Consider the following 16,500-nt stretch of genomic DNA (forward strand, 5'->3'; position numbering starts at 1 on the left):
TGTGGCTGTACTATACAGTTAAGAACAGAATGAGCAAAGAAATTTCACTTTGGTTTTTTTATAGTCATCAGATGAAATTTTCATTCTCTTTGTACAGGCTGATTTAACCCAGATCCCAAAAGGAGAAACCTTGTTTTAGGGAATCTTGTTCACCGTACAAGGTAGAGAAGACCGCAACAAATAAGGAATCTGTAATTTATTTGGTTAAATGAGAGCTTAAAATGTTAGGAATAAGTTCTGAATTTAACAGAATGTAAATCGAAATGTTTGATCCTTGGATGCAAAACAAATCCTCTAGGGAGACCACTAAACTATTTTAGTGGTATTTAAAATGGAGAGGCATTGCAAATGAGTGCAGTACAGAAAGATTTAAGTGATTTTGTGCATGAATTGCAAAAAGTTAGCAGGCAGATGCAGTGAGTGGTAGGAAGGCAAACGGCATCGTGTTTTTTTTATTGTAAGGGAGTGAGGGTTTAGAAATAGAGAAGTATTGTTACAATTGTACTGGGTGTTGGTGAGGCCACAGCTGGAGTACTGCACATAGTTTTGGCCCCCTTATTTAAGAAAAAATTATACCAGCATTGGAGGCAGTCCAAAAGAGATTCACTTTTTGGGATCAGAGAGTTATCCTATCGTGAGTAGCTAAAGATGTTGGATCTGTAATCTTTGGAGCTTAGAAAAATGAGAACATTTTATTGAAATATATAAGATCCATTGGGGGCATGACAGCATTGATGTTTCCACCAGTGGAAGAATCTCGAAAGAGAGGATGTAGTTACAAGATAAGTGGGTGGTCATTTAAAACTGAGGTGTGCAGGAATTTCTTCTTGAAAGGGTAGTAGATCTTGAGAATTCGTCAGCCCAGTGGGTTGTAGAGGTTAGTCATTCAATGGAGGTATTTAAAGGAAAAGTAAGTTTGTTTATGAATGATCAGGGAATTGAAGGCTATGGGGAGCTGGTGCAGAAGAAGAGTAGAGGCCTGAGGCAGATCAGCCGTGATCATATTGAATGGAGGGAAAGGCTTGAGGGACCAAGTGGCCTACTCCTGCTCCTATTTTCTTATATTCTTATGTTTTTGTGTTTTAACGTGTGGAAGAACTGAGGCCGTGGAACTTAAAAGAACGTCAAGCAGCAGTATGAAACATCTGGTAGTGCCAACTCCTTCTGAGCATAATTGGAATGACAATGATGAAAATGACTATTATCTAAAAGATCCAGAACAGCTGTTTGATGAGTTACCCCAGCCTTTCAGGATGATTGATAAGTTAATTGGCCGCATTATAGAGAATGCTTGTGAAATCATTGAAGAAAGGGAAGCACAAAGGGAAGCTGAAAGATTAAAGAAAAAAATACCTTTGTGTGAATCATCAGAGGAGATTCGGGTGAGTAAATCTGTCCTGTAATCTATCAGATTTCACTGTTCAGTCCTGCTCTCATAGAATGTTACCAAAAAAAATTAGGTAGTCAGATCTGCTTCATTGTGTCTTCCAGATGAGTCACCTAATCCCACTCTCTTGCTTGTATCCCACTTGATTTTTTTTTAGTTTTCTCCCTTCTTACCTTAAGTTACGTGTTGTGTTGGGCTTTGGTTTCATATGTACCATTGCGCTTAATGTCCTTGAATCAAATATTTGTCAAGTGTGGGATAATTAAAGCTTAACTCCAGTTATTGATATGACCAATTGCACTGGCACTTGAATTCCCTTTCTTACATAAAGTAATTATTTGACAAAAGTCTTTTACACTCATCCATGAAATTGTGCGAAAGTGATCAGGGTAGGCTCTTTAATTTCTCTAGGGGATAGACATGACAGACCAATTGGTCCTTCCTGTGCTACTTAATGTATTTCTGGCTGATTGAAAAAAATTATTCAATATATTTTAGTGTATCGTGAAAAGATTTGATTATGGGAGAGTAGGGAAGGGTAATAGTGATTTATGTTGAGAACAAGCTTTTCAGTCATGTAAAAGGGTGTGTAAAAACCAATGGTTCAGTGGTGTTCTTGGCCATTGTTATATTACCATATTTCTATCTTCTTTACTTTTTTGAGCAGGTTCCTGGCAATGTAAATTGCCTTGCGAGTTCTGTGGATGGAAGTTACGTTTTTGCTGGGCTTTCTGAGGGAGTGGCAGTTCTGAACATGGAGGATCACACTGTTAAAACCGTTTGGAAGACAGAAGATGTTGAGATTGTTGCAATTCAAGTAAAGAGTGTTGGAAGCCAGCTTTATGTGCTTGCTGCTGTAGATGACATGGGTATTTATTGGAAAATACTTATTTTTTAATTTAACTGTCTCCTGTACCAGCCTCTGATTTCTTGCCAGTGTCTATTTTGTCATTTTTAGCATTCAGGTTTATGCAACTTATGAGCTGTTTGGTTGTAAAGAATGTCACAGCCAAGCTGTACACTGATTTTCACTTACATATAATGCATGACGAACTGAGAATTACAATGCATCATTAAAAGGAGAACCTTGGCTGGATTTCTCCATCCCTGGCTCACAAGCAAAGAGGCCAGCTGTAATACCCCATATAGAAAACAGAAAATGATGGAAATATTCAGGAGGTCAAGCAGTGTCTGTGGAAAGAGAAATAGAGTTAACATTGCAGGTTGAAGACTCATTGTCAAAACTGTAATGTCTCAACCTCCTGGTCTGTAAGGATAGATATTGCTAATTTCGTGGTGCAGTTTGTCTCTCCTTGCATAATATACCAATGCTTTACTTTTTCTCTTTCCTTCCACACTATGGAAAGCAGATTTATTGCACTGTGCCACTATGAATATGCTAATGGTGTTAATATGCTCTCAGAGGTATGCTATAGTCATTTCCTTAGAATTTGGAAGGAGCTCCGTTGTTCATCATTGCTACTGAACTACAACTTGTAGTTTGCAGGCCATATCCACAGGGGTTAGAGTGAAACTAATCCGATCATTTAAAAAAGTAGCTTTTGTTCAGTTTTAGAATTAACCAAATTTTGGAGTAGAGCAACATAGCAGACTATTTGGTACTCCAGGGTGAATCTAAATTGCTAGATTTTGTGTTTCAAAGCTCCAATTTAAGTAAAAGTTACATTTCTTCCAAATATATTTGCCTAAGTATGGTTTGCATTGGCCTCAGCCTTACTTATTTTCTTGGGTCTTCATCAAAGATTCACTAATTTTAGTAATGAAGCGAGAGTGCAGTATGGTTTGAGGTTAAAAAATTAATGTGTAATTGGTAATCCCTGGGTGTAGTTGCTCATGCATATTGTGATAGGGATCTGGTCATCTTTAATGGTCTTGTTCCCTTGACTTTTATTACAACATTTCTATTAACTGCTAATTACTTTCCATGTGTTATCATGGCATGTACTAATAATGTCACAGAAGGAGACCATCAGGTCCTTACCGACTCCTCAGGGGGATAATCAGTATAGACCCATTCCCCTTCTTATTTCCCTGTATTCCTGCAACACATTCTCCCTCACCCTCCATCAACTCCCCTTTGATTCTTTTTGCCCTTAACCAACAGTACACAGAGACAACATGCAAACTCCACATGGACAGCACCCAAAGTCAGGATCTAACAGATAATTCTTGTGCCTCATGGAAAACTTCCATTATGGTATCCCTTGTTTAATTTATTGAGACCTAGTCATTCCATAGCCATTACCAGAAGAGTCCAAAGCCATGTCTTCTTCCATGTTATTTGCTTCAGAACTGCCTTGAGATGCCCTGCATAATTGAAATGGCTCAGCAGGTGGAGAGATCTTATTTAAAGATCCCTCAGCTGGTACGAAAAGATCTTTTCAAACAAAATCACATATAGAATTGGAAATACTTTGAATGAATTTAATTTTGACATTTATATTTCTGATCTCCTTCAAATAGTGACTAACCAGCTATGCATTACTGACATTACCTGCTCTCATTACAGATTTTGAGCTCCAGTTTATCTCCTTATGTGTGTCCTTCTCAGCAAACCTACAAAATTCCAAAATATATATTACTATAAAATTTTCACATTCACCATAAAAATCATTTTCTCGTCAACGATATGCTTGTGTGTATTTTGTGACAATCTCTTATTTCTCTCCTTTTTCATTTTAGGTTTGGCACATCTTCTTTTTTATTACAGTGACATATTTTCCTTGATCAAAGTTTTCAATGCATCTGTAAGTCTTTTATCATATGAATGAAAGAAAATCCTATATTTTCAATGTGCCTTTTAATCAAGAAGATTGAATGGTTGAAACCAGTCTATTCTGGGTTAGCTAAGTCAAGCTGAAGAGGCAGCTGGGGTACAACAGTTGGCATCATCAATCCTTGCTTAGAGAATGCACTTCTGTACCCTTGAAATTGGATCCATTTGTGCCTGATTTTCTAGCATGCAAAAAAATTGCCCAGGTCAGTTTCCTAATGGGCACAATTACATACCAAAATGGTCCCTAATGCATTTAACCAGTGTTATTGCATTAGCAATCGATTCCAGGTGAAATTATGCCCATCAGGAAATTGACCTAGGTGTTTCCATGCAATATTCACCTTAGTAAATCTGATGTTTTTCCATTGTCACTGATGCCTCTAATGTCACAAGCCACATACCATGCTTTTACGCCTGTACCAATGTAAATTGGAGCTTTGGGGTGCAACCTACAGCCTTCATTGAATACTCAGAAAACAAATAGGAGCACCTTGAGCTGAGATCACTGGGGTGACATTTCTTTTTCCATTTCCGTGACTGATGTCTTGCTTGCAGCATCTGCTAGCCTCGGTTTTCAGTGTCTATAAAATTTGAAACCTCATTGCCAGTTGTTCTATCAATGACTGCAGCCTTTTTATATAAAGTGCAAATGAACTGCATGCTCTGACCTCTACTTCATTGATCATCCCACACCACAAGGCAGCATGTGGCTATGCGGGACATGGGACTTGGTCAAGGCAAACAATCATATGGTGGTGTCCACTCAAACATAGAACGTGGCTGTGTCACCTTTCTCCCACATTTTCTCTCACTTCCATGCCAGCCTTTTAGCTGACACATGAAGCTGTTTTTCTCCTAGGAATACAAGGAGAAAAACCACTGGACCATTTTCTTTTATTGTTCAAATTGATTCATACCAAACACCAAGGCTGCAATATGACCATGATACAATGTCTGCCTTTTACAAATAGACTCTGACCATTAAAACCATGCAGTGCAGAGGATTATTGATATTGTAGCCACCATAATTGAATAAGTATCTTAAGTAATGATGTCAAGAAACTAATAGTGGGATCATTTAGAAAAAGTGACTAAATACATTCCAACCAGAATTAGAAAATCTCACTTCACTGTAAGTAAAAGTTGCCAATTCTTCCTTGGTTCACAAGGGAAGATTTGGCTTGCACAGAATCCCTTTGAATTCCCATTTCACAGAGCTGATATATCTCATCTTCACCAGTATAAAAAGTTCAGTAAAAGAATGTACAATGGGCCTGTTTGTGTCTCAGATTAAAAAAAACTAAGGACAATTGGCTAGTAGTTTAACGTTTGTGATGAACCCCTTGTTTCTTGTTCATTGGTAATGCATTAAAGCATAAATACATTGAAATCCAGAACTTGACCAAACTTGTGTTCTCATTGCTTTTAAGGAGAATATAAGTGAAAGAAACACATGCAGTAAATTTGAATTATCAGATGGTGGAGACTATGCTGGTGTAACTCTTGAAGGTAAAGAATTTTCTAAGTTCCTGCATGTTCCTCGATGCTCCTATTTTACCTTGTTCAGTTATTCAGCTTTTTCTCGTTTGGCTGGAAACTTGGCTTCCTTCAATGCAATCACTAACTTGAAGTGGTTTAGATATCTTGAAAAGTTTACTTTTCAACTATAAAGCTGTTTTTTAAACTATTTTGTACCTTGCCTGAATATAAATTAGAACAAATACGTTTAGAAACAAAATTGTACAAAAGGTGGCTTGTAACCTGTGGTGTGCCACAGGGATCCGTGTTGGGTCCCCTGTTGTTGGTCATCTATATTAATGATTTGGATGAGAATTAAGGTGGCATGGTTTGTAAGTTTGAGGATGATACCAAAATTAGTGGTATAGTGGACAATGAAGAGGGTTAGCTGAGATTACAACAGGATCTAGATCAACTGGGAAAGTGGGCCAAGGAACGACAGACAGAATTTAACTCAGACAAGTGTAAAATTTTGTATTTTGGCAAGTTAAAACAGGGCGGGATTTACACTGTAAATGGTAGGGCCCTGCAGAATGTTATAGAACAAAGAGATAAGTATATAGATTCCTGAAAGTGGCAACACAGGTAGTCAGACCAGTGAAGAAGGCATTTGGCACATTTGCCTTCATCGGTCAGGGTACTGAGTAGAAGAGCTGGGAGGTCACGTTAAAGCTGTACAAGCCCTTGGTGAGACCACACAGAGTATTATGTGGAGTTCTGGTTGGGGAGCTATAGAAAGTATGTCATTAAACTGTAAAGCATGAAGAAAAGATTCACAAGGATGTTGCCGGGACTGGAGGACTTCGGTTGTAAAGTAGGCTGGGGCTGTTTTTCCTGGAGCGTAGGAGGCTGAGGGGTGACGTTATAGAGGTTTATAAAATCATGGGCATAGATAAGGTGGATGGTTCTTGTCTTTTTTCCAGGGGAGTCTAAAGCTAGAGGACATAGGTTTAAGGTGAGAGGGGAAAAATTTAAAGGGGACCTGAGTGGCAAATCTTTCACACAGTAGGTGGTGGGTATATAGAACGAGCTGCCAGAAGAAATGGTAAAAGTGGGTACAATTTACAACATTTAAAAGACTTTCAGACAGTACATGGATAGCAAAGGTTTAGAGGGATATGGGCCAAACATAGGCAAATGGGACTAGCTTAGATAGGCTCCTTGGTTGGCATGGATGAGTTGGGCCGAAGGGCCTGTTTCCATGTTTCTATGACTCTGTGACTCTAAATATAACATATCTCTCACTAGCAACAGCAATCTATAAAAAAAGAAATAACAGCGCCAAGATAGACCATATTTACATGATGATTTGCAATGAATCATCTCTAGGACTGAATGGATGGAATTAACCCTTCGATGGTATTTTCACAGCAATATCTTTATGATTAATTAATTGTAAACATTTGGTGAATGTAATGAACTGGTTACCCGGTTTCTGAACAAGCTACCTGGTGATTTACGAAAATACAAAAATTTCTTTCTATGGTTTAATCAAGTTACAGTTAAAAAGTATTTTGAACATTATTGGGGGCTGTTGCTGCAAAATCTGAATTTCTGGCACAATGACTGCTCTTCAAAAAGTATTTCATCAAAAATGGTTGTCATGGTGGCACAGTGGTTAGTGCTGCCATCTTACTGTTCCGGGGATCTGGGGTTGATCCTGAACTCGGGTGCTGTCTGCATGCAGTTTGCACGTTCTCTCCATGTCCGCATGGGTTTCCTCCCACATCCGGAAAATATGCTGGTAGGTTAATTGGTTCCTGTAAATTACCACTTGTTGTTGGTTAATGGCAAAAACAATCAGAGGAGCTAATGGGCCTGTATGAGAGAGCTTAAGCTGCAGGGCTAAAAGGAAGTAAAGAAAGGGGGAATGGGACTAGTAGCATTGCTCTCCTGGGAGTCAGGATGAACCCTTGGTGTCTTTCTTCCTTCTCTAGCATTATAAGCTATCATTGAGTGCTTTAAAAGAGGGATTTGAGGACTTTTGAGAAGAGTTTGGAAGAATTAAGCTGAGGGTGCATCAGAGAATCAAAGTTATGGAATTTAGAGGTTTTCTAGGAAGTTAGGCAAAGTGGTTTAAATCAAATTCCAAAGAGAAGAGGCAAAACAACAAACATTTAAGGATTTTGGATTTTGACGAGTGGCTGGATAGTCATTACCTCACTGAAGTGGAAGCACTAATTATGAAAGTTATTAGGATGTTTGAAACTTTATTAGCAGCAAGATCAACTTAAGCCCACCCTCCTTCAGTCTTAATTTATTAGATCTCAACAGGATAATAATGTAGATTAATGCTTGTAAACTGGATGGTCGGAAGAAAATCTGGAATTAAGATTCACCCTGATAAAATTGGAATTAATGAATGGATCTGCTGAGGCTAGCTCGGAAAGAGTTGCCACGCTCCAGCCCCATAGAATTTGGGAGATACAAGGATCATTTGTCAAATTACAAGCTTTTATAGGTGTATCTTGTCAACGACTGCAAAGCTTCCTAAGATTTGGGAACAGTTTTGGAATCTGCCGGACTTAGCCAATCTTGGCATCATAAAGAATTTGTGCAAAGTGAATGGTGGCAGATTACTTACTGATCCATTGCCTTCAGTGGAAAAGGTTATCATTCAGAGTGCATAACATCATGTCAATCCACTACCACGTCAATTAAAAAGAACATGTATAAATGAGGAAGTACTTTGATACTCATAATCTACGTTTAGCCCTCCCAGACCAGATGTAGCACAGGATAGATGCATACCTGAAGGGAAACTGGCAGGGGAGGAGAAAGGATAAAATGAAGAGTGGGTTGAGATAAATAGCACCTTACAAACTTGCCAATTTTACAAAACAATTCCAAGAAAAATGATTTAAAAAATCTCTATTTATACATTTCTTTTTCATCTTTTTTGACTTATCGAGAGCAAAAAGTTTGAGAGATTAAAATGATTCTATATTTCATTCGTGTCAGTAGCAAGCACTTCCCAATACCTTTTCAGCCATTCTACACTGCTGGAACAATGTGAGATAGGCACATCCATTCTCTTTGAGTGTTAATTGCCATATTGTTGTTCAAGTCATTGAAATGATTGCTCCCACCAAGATCTCAGTTGTCATTAACCCGTCAAACAAACAGGTTAAATCTTAATTCCAGATCTTTTCATTGTGTTTCCACTGTAGAGAGGTACTGACTATCCAGTCACTGGTCCAAGTCCACAGCCTTAAAAGTTTGTTATTTTGCCTCTTCTCTTTGGAATTTGATTTAGACCATTTTACCTTACTTCCTTTGTTCAAGAAGGGAAGTAGGGATAATCCAGGAAATTATAGATCGGTGAGCCTCACATCAATGGTAGGGAAGCTACTGGAGAGGATTCTTTGGGATAGGATATATGCATATTTGGAAAGGCATGGCCTGATTAGGGACAGTCAGCATGGCTTTGTGCATGGCAGGTCATGTCTTACAAACTTGATTGAGTTTGTTGAGAAGATTGCAAAGGTGATTGATGAGGGTAGGGCAGTGGATGTTGCCTACATGGACTTTAGTAAGGCAATTGACAAGGTCCCTCATGGTAGGCTGATCCAGAAGATTAAGATGCATATGATCCATGGTGATTTAGTAGTTTGGATTCAGAATTGGCTTACTCATAGAAGACAGAAGGGTGGTGGTGGAAGGGTGTTACTCTGGCTGGAGGTCCTTGACTAGCGGTATTCCGCAGGGATCAGTGCCAGGACCTCTGTTATTTGTGGTATATATGACTTGGATGAAAATGTAGATGGGTGGGTCAGCAAGTTTGTAAATGACACAAAGATTGGTGGAGTTGTGGACAGTTAAGAAGGTTGTCAAAGGATATAGCAGAATCTAGGTCAGTTACAGATATGGGCGGAAAAGTGGCAAATGGAGTTTAATCCGGGCAAGTGTGAGGTATTGCACTTTGGGAGGTCAAATGTAAGGGGAAAGTATACAGTTAATGGCAGGATTCTTAACAGAATTGATGTACAGAGGGATCTTGCGGTCCAAGTTCATAGCTGCCTGAAAGTGTCCACACAAGTAGATAGGATGGTAAAGAATGCTTGCTTTCATTGGTCAGGGCATTGAGTATAAGAGTAAGGAAGCGTATTGCAGCTGTATGAAACTTTGGTTAGTCTGCACTTGGTGTATTGTGTACAGTTCTGGTTGCCCCATTAGAGGAAGGATGTGGAAGCATTGTAAAGGGTACAGGAGAGGTTTACCAGCATATTGGCTGGATTAGAGCATCTGAGCCATAAGGAGAGGTTGGACAAACTTGAGTTGTTTTGTCTGGAGCGTCAGATGCTGAGGGGAGATCTGATAGAAGTTTATAAAATTATGAGAGGCATAAATAGGGTAGACAGTCAGAATCTTTTTATCAGGGTAGAAATGTCAAATACTAGAGGACCTGCATTTAAGGTAAGAGGGGGAATGTTTAAGTGAGATGTGCGGGGCAAGTTATTTTTTAACGCAGAGAGTGGTAGGTGCCTGGAACGGGCAGCCAGGGGTGGCGGTGGAAGCAGATACGACAGTGGCATATAAGAGGCTTTTAGATAGACACATGAACATGCATGGACTGGAGGGATATGGATCATGTGCAGGCAAAAGAGATTTTATTTAATTTGGCATCATGTTCACACAGACATCATGGGCCAAAGGACCTGTTCCTGTGCTGTACTGTTCTATATCCTTCATTTCTGTGCTGGATTGGAACCAAAGATATCACCTAGTGGAAATGATGCTCCTGCCCTAGAAAGCTTTTCCATCCACTTTGAATATGTTCTTACATCCATTATTAGTATAAAAACTGAAGAGCCGAATCATAAATGCCAAACCATATACCAGGCACTAAACTTCGCTAACAAGTGTTATGTCAGCTGAGTCGAATCAGAAAAATTGTGGATTCAAATGCAACTCCAAAATTTGAGCATGTAATCCAAGATGACAATGCAGTGCAGTACAGAATGCTAAATTATTGCACTTTTTCAGATGGTATGTTGAACTGTGAGTCTGTCTGCCAGTTCAAGTGAATTTCAAATATTCCAAGGAAATACTCAAAGAGAATTCACCAAATCCATTGGTCAATATTTCTTTCTCAACTAAAACCACCAAGGCAGAGGTTGGAGGGTTTCATGAGGTCCTGGATAACATATTGATATCACAGCACTATTATACTAATGATGTTACAATAATTTGCAGTGCAAATATTATACAATGTCAACAGTGAGCAGAAAAATCCAATTAACATTCTTTCCACAGAACCTGCCATTGATGTAATTTCTGGTTCAATGGTTGCTTTTTCATTATGTACGTTCTAAAATCATAGAATTGTACAGTATAGAAGGAAACTGCTTAAGCCAAAACTCAGATGTTGCTGAGAGATGTGATAGCATGTTATATTATTGCATTGTTTCCATTTCTTCACTTTCAGTGATGAATTTGCCTTAATAAATTCTATATGGAATAGATTCGTACCAGCACAAGGTCTCTGGTTTAAACCTTAATCTGATCTTTTCCTGGATATGAGTGTATGAATCCTTGTTCACAGTACTGAAGCAAATGTAATATTTTTATACCCACAATATCTGAAAACAGAATGAGAACCTAACCCGGAACTTTTTGTTTTGTATGATTCAGTTATAACATCTTTAAAGATGAAACAAGAACAGAGATAATGAATATCAGTGTGAAGCCAATATAAAGAAACTATTTATTTTAAGCTTTTCTCAGACCAGTAAATGACCCATTGAATAATACTGTGAGTCCATTGACATCCATTAAGAAAAGGTTAGGACCTGGGTTCAGCATATCATCTGGAAAACTGCACCTCTGACAATGTATTGTTTGGTTTGCACTGTCGTATGTGATTTTGCTTTATTAGCTTCTGACTTATTTCTCCATTTGTTTTTTTCCTTATTATTCCTTATTTAGCTAAAGGTGAGTCTTGGCTAGAGGTGTATCGACTGATGAAAGACAGTTGGATTCAAGAGCTAGACCAGTTTCTAAAGCTAGTGGAACTTAGTGAGCAAACTGAGGTAAGTAATAAGATGACTAAAGCATACTGTAGTTTACCCTTTAGGGTGCTCATTAATGGAAGCTTAAACAAAATGTCATATAAATGCTGGGATTATGTAACATGCTAATTAATATTCATAAACAAAAGACATGCTAGCATTTAGAGTTCACCCTTTTTTGGTGAGTTAAAAAGATGCTGTGTGTAACACTAGTCACTGATTGGATGACCTGTAAATGTAGGAAATTGCTAAAAATTGTGGTTAAAAAAATGGTTAACGTTACTTCCATCTTGATTCATGTGTGAAAACTTACCCTGCATAATTCCTGATGGCAGATACTTGCAGGGATTGCAGCTGGTGAGTCCATCCTGCTGTGAAGACTGATAAAGGTGCCAGAGCCTGAAAGAATTTCTCCCCACGGCAGCTTTGGAGCAGCTGCAGAAAAAGCTGCCACGATGGAAAAAACAGGGGGACATGCGTCTATAGTGTGTCTGTATGTGCCCTTCCCCCACTTCCTCTGTGATACCCTACACAGGTTGAGTCCCATGCCCTGCAGGTCAAGATTGCAACATGCATATGTGCAGTGAATTATGTTAAACGGCTGTTATAACTTATGGGACACTCCATAATGCAATGCTATTAAAATAGGTTGGCGAAAAAAACTAGAGGCTGACAGTGGCAGAGAGCAATACATTGATGGAGCAATGTGGGCCCGGTAACTCATTTGTCTCCTTGCTAACTTATTGCAGAGTTTAATCCTTTTCTCTGTGTGTAATAAATGCAGGGCATAGGTCATGATTTTGATATCCATTTTCTGTCAGTAAACATAGAAGTAGGCCCAATGCATTGGGATGAGGTCTTTAGCTATGCTTTTGATGCTGAGAAAACATCAGATGTGCTACCTTGCATTGCACCCAGAAATGGCCGGGCGAATTTACTGATGCTTGGTAACTGACCTGGAAATAACCTCTAATGTGAGCTAAATGTACAAAACACCTCTTATGTGCAATTTGCTTTGTCATCTCATGATTTTGTGTGTTCTTTTTCCCTCCTCTTCTGAATCTGTTGAAACTTACTGATTTACTGCCCTGTGCTGAAGTAGCAATTTTTCATGAGTTCTAGTTCAGTGTAAACCCCAATATTACATTTGCTTTACCACCTCAACATCCACTGTTAAAGAACTCTGTATCTCACTTTGAGATTTCTCAGTTTCTCTACATTATTAAAAAGATTTACTTCTATATCTTAATTGCTGCTAGTTTAAATTAGCCTAAATATTCCTGTGCGAAAACTTCCAGTCTATGTGACTTAGTATAATGGCCTTCTATAGCTTAATGGTTGCACTATGGTATTCATTTCAGAAAAAAATGTTCTTGCAATTATGTGGGATTTAAGAGTTTGAGGCTTCCCAATATACTTGGTAGCTAATTAAGTTCTTTTTACATTGTAGTGACTTGTAATGTTGGAAACAATGCAATCAATGTGGATACAGGAAGATCCCACACTTATCTGTTTAATAGTTACCAGGTAATCTTTCAGTGATATCAACTGAGGGATAAATACTCACTGGGCCAAAGAGAGAAACAGTTGTGATTCTTCAAAATAAGATCATAATATTTTTTATGTTCAGTTGGGGTTTCAGTTTAATGCCTTATCGAAAAGAAGGCAATTCTGATGCTGTAACACTTGGTGCAGTGCTGAAATGTTGGCCTAGGTTTTGTGCTTAAACCTCCATAATGGGACTTGTACCATGGTCTTCTAACTCAAAGGCCAGTGTGTTCTCCTATGATGATACTATTCAAAGTCCATTGAGGACAAGAGCAGAAAGCATGCTGTTTCCGGTTTTAGGCATCACCCTTTAGAAATGATGCCAAGGTGTGTTGGAAGAATTTTGCAAGGTAAATGGAAACAGGAAGTAAGTCTGTGCATTGATGAGGAGATAGAAGAAGTTTAGGGTCATTGTACATACTGAATGATGATGGTGACTGAGTGAGATGCTCTGACTTCTGCAGGAGAAATCTGCCTCCATCAACCAAGAACTCACATTCTCAGATTGACCAGGCAATCCACAGAGTACTGGGAAACCACAATCTGCTAATATCAGCCAGTACTCAGTGGGTGGCTAAAGATTGTCCCAAAGTTTTCGGGAGAGGTTCAGGAGTTTGGGGCTAAGGGGAATTGGGGGTTGCAGAAGAAAAGATTGGCACAATTAGAGGGCAGTCCTGAAGGAGGCAAGTTGTGGCACCTGGGTGCAACCTCACTCTAGGAGATAGTGAGGAACCAGCAGCTAAAAAGTTTAGGGAGGTCAGAGTGGGTGTGTGTGGAGAGTGCAGGGAAATAGAAAGGGAATGAAAGAGGGAAGGGGCTAGGAGAGAAGTAGGGTGAATGAAAGGTGGGGGAGCAGTATGATGAGGGAGGAGAGAACCAAATGAGGATGGAGACTGTGGAGGGGGGGGTGTGGTGAGGTGGAGGCAGAAATAGGGTGCCTGAGATGGTGATATTGGGGAGAACAAAAGCAGGGAAGTGTTCAGGCTAGGTGGGAGGTGAGGAGGGGTGGAGGAAGAGGGTGTGGACACGATTGTGTGTATACATGCGATGTTGGCCAGCAGAGCACGATCTCCAGCCATTTTGGACCTCTTTGCCTTTGTGCCAAAACCTCAAGCTGTTAAGACCATGTGCTAGCTGGTGTGCAGTGGCATCCCATGTTAAAAGAACTGATATCTTCTACTCCGTGGAACCGGAGTGGAAGTCATCTGCAACCCCAAGACCCTAAGGAGAAACCTAAGAGATGTACCGGATTGGGGCCAGAGGTGAGTGACATATGGAGAAACTAGAGAGCTTGGATTATTCTCCAAAGAGAGAAAATGATATGATTGAGATTTCAAGATTTGGAATGTTTTTAATGGAATAAGCAATAAGATATTACTGCCAATGCCTGAGGGTTGGAATCCAGGGACACAGAGGTATTGGCAAATCAAAAATAGGTGACATAAGGCAATAATATCTTTACACAAAGTTGTTGTGATCTGGAACATAGTGCCTGAAAGCTAATGGAAACAGATTTACTAGTAACATCAAATGTGAATTGGTTTACTATCTCAACAGTATTTGCAAGTGAAGGGGATGAGATTAATTGGAGAAGTATAGCAAAGGAATGGTGAGCCAAATTGTCTTCTGTGCTTCCACAAGTCCATGAAAATGTAGGTTGTTAAAACAGTTTAATAGTTATGGATATTCTGTTGTTGGAGGTACTGTCTTTTAGGAGAAGGATTAAACTTCAACCTCATCTTTCCTCTTTAATGGCAGCTAAAGATCACTGGATATTATTTGACGAAGAGCAGGGAACTAACATTTATCTCTGAACTGACCACCACCACCACCACTCTTTGCTAATGAAGGGATCTTGCTGTGCCCAGATTGATCATAAAACAACCATAGCTAAGCTTAAGAAATAATTAATTGCAAAAGACCTTGGTCATCCTAGGAATTTGATAAGTACTTTAAAAATGCTGTTCCTTTTTTTAGTCTGCTAGATGTTGGCTTTAACTTTGCATTTTCTATTTCCACCTCAGAAACCTTACTTAGATTTTATTGTTTTCAAGAAAAACTATATCTGTGATTAAAGTTGTGCAGTTGTCCAGTATCAAAGTGGATATCACATGTCTGATCCTTCAAATTGACAAATTCCCAATCTCAGTCATGTCATTGTAGAAATGTTCAGTCCAGCAGCTACCCTTCCTTAGTAGGAAGGAAAGTTGAAAAGGAGATACGTGTCTGTCTTTTCCATTGGCCAAGTGTACGAGTTGTATTTGTATAGCTTCTGTCATGTAGAACAAACATCTCAGTGAGCATGCCTGAAAAGTATAGGATGCCTAATTGAAAGTGGAGGAATACCAACAGAAGGAAAGACCAGAAATAGATCGAAGGGACATGTTAAGTTGAGGCAAGATTTCATTTGGGAGATGGTCATAAAAATGTAAGATGTAATGGTCAAGCAACAGCATTTAAGGATGGAACAAGCATCAAGAACATAACCCAATGTTTTAAGAATGGAAGGTGGAGTTGAGACAGAAGACTGGAATGGATCATTCAGAAAGGAAGGGAATGAGAAATGGAAAGATTTTTAAAATGAAGATAAGGATTTATGTATGGGGTGAACAGGCAAATTGTCAGGCAAAGTGTCCAGCTATGTTGAGGGTGCTGAACTACGTGGAAGAGAAGGCATTGGGTGAAGAGTCATAGATGAGGATGGTTTAGAAGGATGGCAAAAGTTAAACATGCATGTCGAGTAGTAAGGAGTCGACTAGTGGAGTGGTGAACAAAACATGATACAAAAATGCCTTCGCAGTAAATCACTGGGTGGGGATAAAGGTCATTTCACGGTTGACCAAAGCTCCAAAATTGTAGAGCACTAAGCAATCAACTTTGAACCATGTTATCTGTACTTTGTGTGTCTTTCAGGAAACTTTGCTAGAATAGTAGAGCAATTCAGTACTCGAAGAACTCTTAGTCTGCCTTGCCAGGACTAATTTTGTATAATGTGAGATAAATGTAGAAAGCAATTATTAGAAAGATATAGCCAAAATATTGGAAGTAATAGAGCTGGAACTACACAGAAAGTTAATCAACATTACTGAAAGAGTAAGACGTTAATGTTTCAGAAAATATCTTTATTCAGATCAGTGTCCTAATGGTGGGAGGGCAATCAGTGTAATTTTAATGAGTTTGTGAAGTGTCAGTTGATTATTGTACATGACTGCACGCATGTTAAGATTGTTCTCCTGATG

General features: G+C 39.1%; 1 protein-coding gene across 1 annotated transcript in view; it reads left to right on the forward strand.

The window, feature by feature from the left end:
* The window catches only part of wdr93 (WD repeat domain 93), a 43,077-nt gene that overhangs the window by 3,222 nt on the left and 23,355 nt on the right, over nt 1-16,500 (forward strand). The window contains exons 2-6 of the mRNA XM_052040267.1: nt 1,097-1,382; nt 2,055-2,256; nt 4,091-4,155; nt 5,615-5,693; nt 11,631-11,734. Coding sequence (XP_051896227.1) covers nt 1,137-1,382; nt 2,055-2,256; nt 4,091-4,155; nt 5,615-5,693; nt 11,631-11,734 — 696 coding nt within the window. The 5' untranslated portion in view covers nt 1,097-1,136. The remainder of the gene's footprint in view (nt 1-1,096; nt 1,383-2,054; nt 2,257-4,090; nt 4,156-5,614; nt 5,694-11,630; nt 11,735-16,500) is intronic.

Source organism: Pristis pectinata, chromosome 28, assembly GCF_009764475.1.
Source record: "Pristis pectinata isolate sPriPec2 chromosome 28, sPriPec2.1.pri, whole genome shotgun sequence".
NCBI lineage: Eukaryota > Metazoa > Chordata > Chondrichthyes > Rhinopristiformes > Pristidae > Pristis > Pristis pectinata.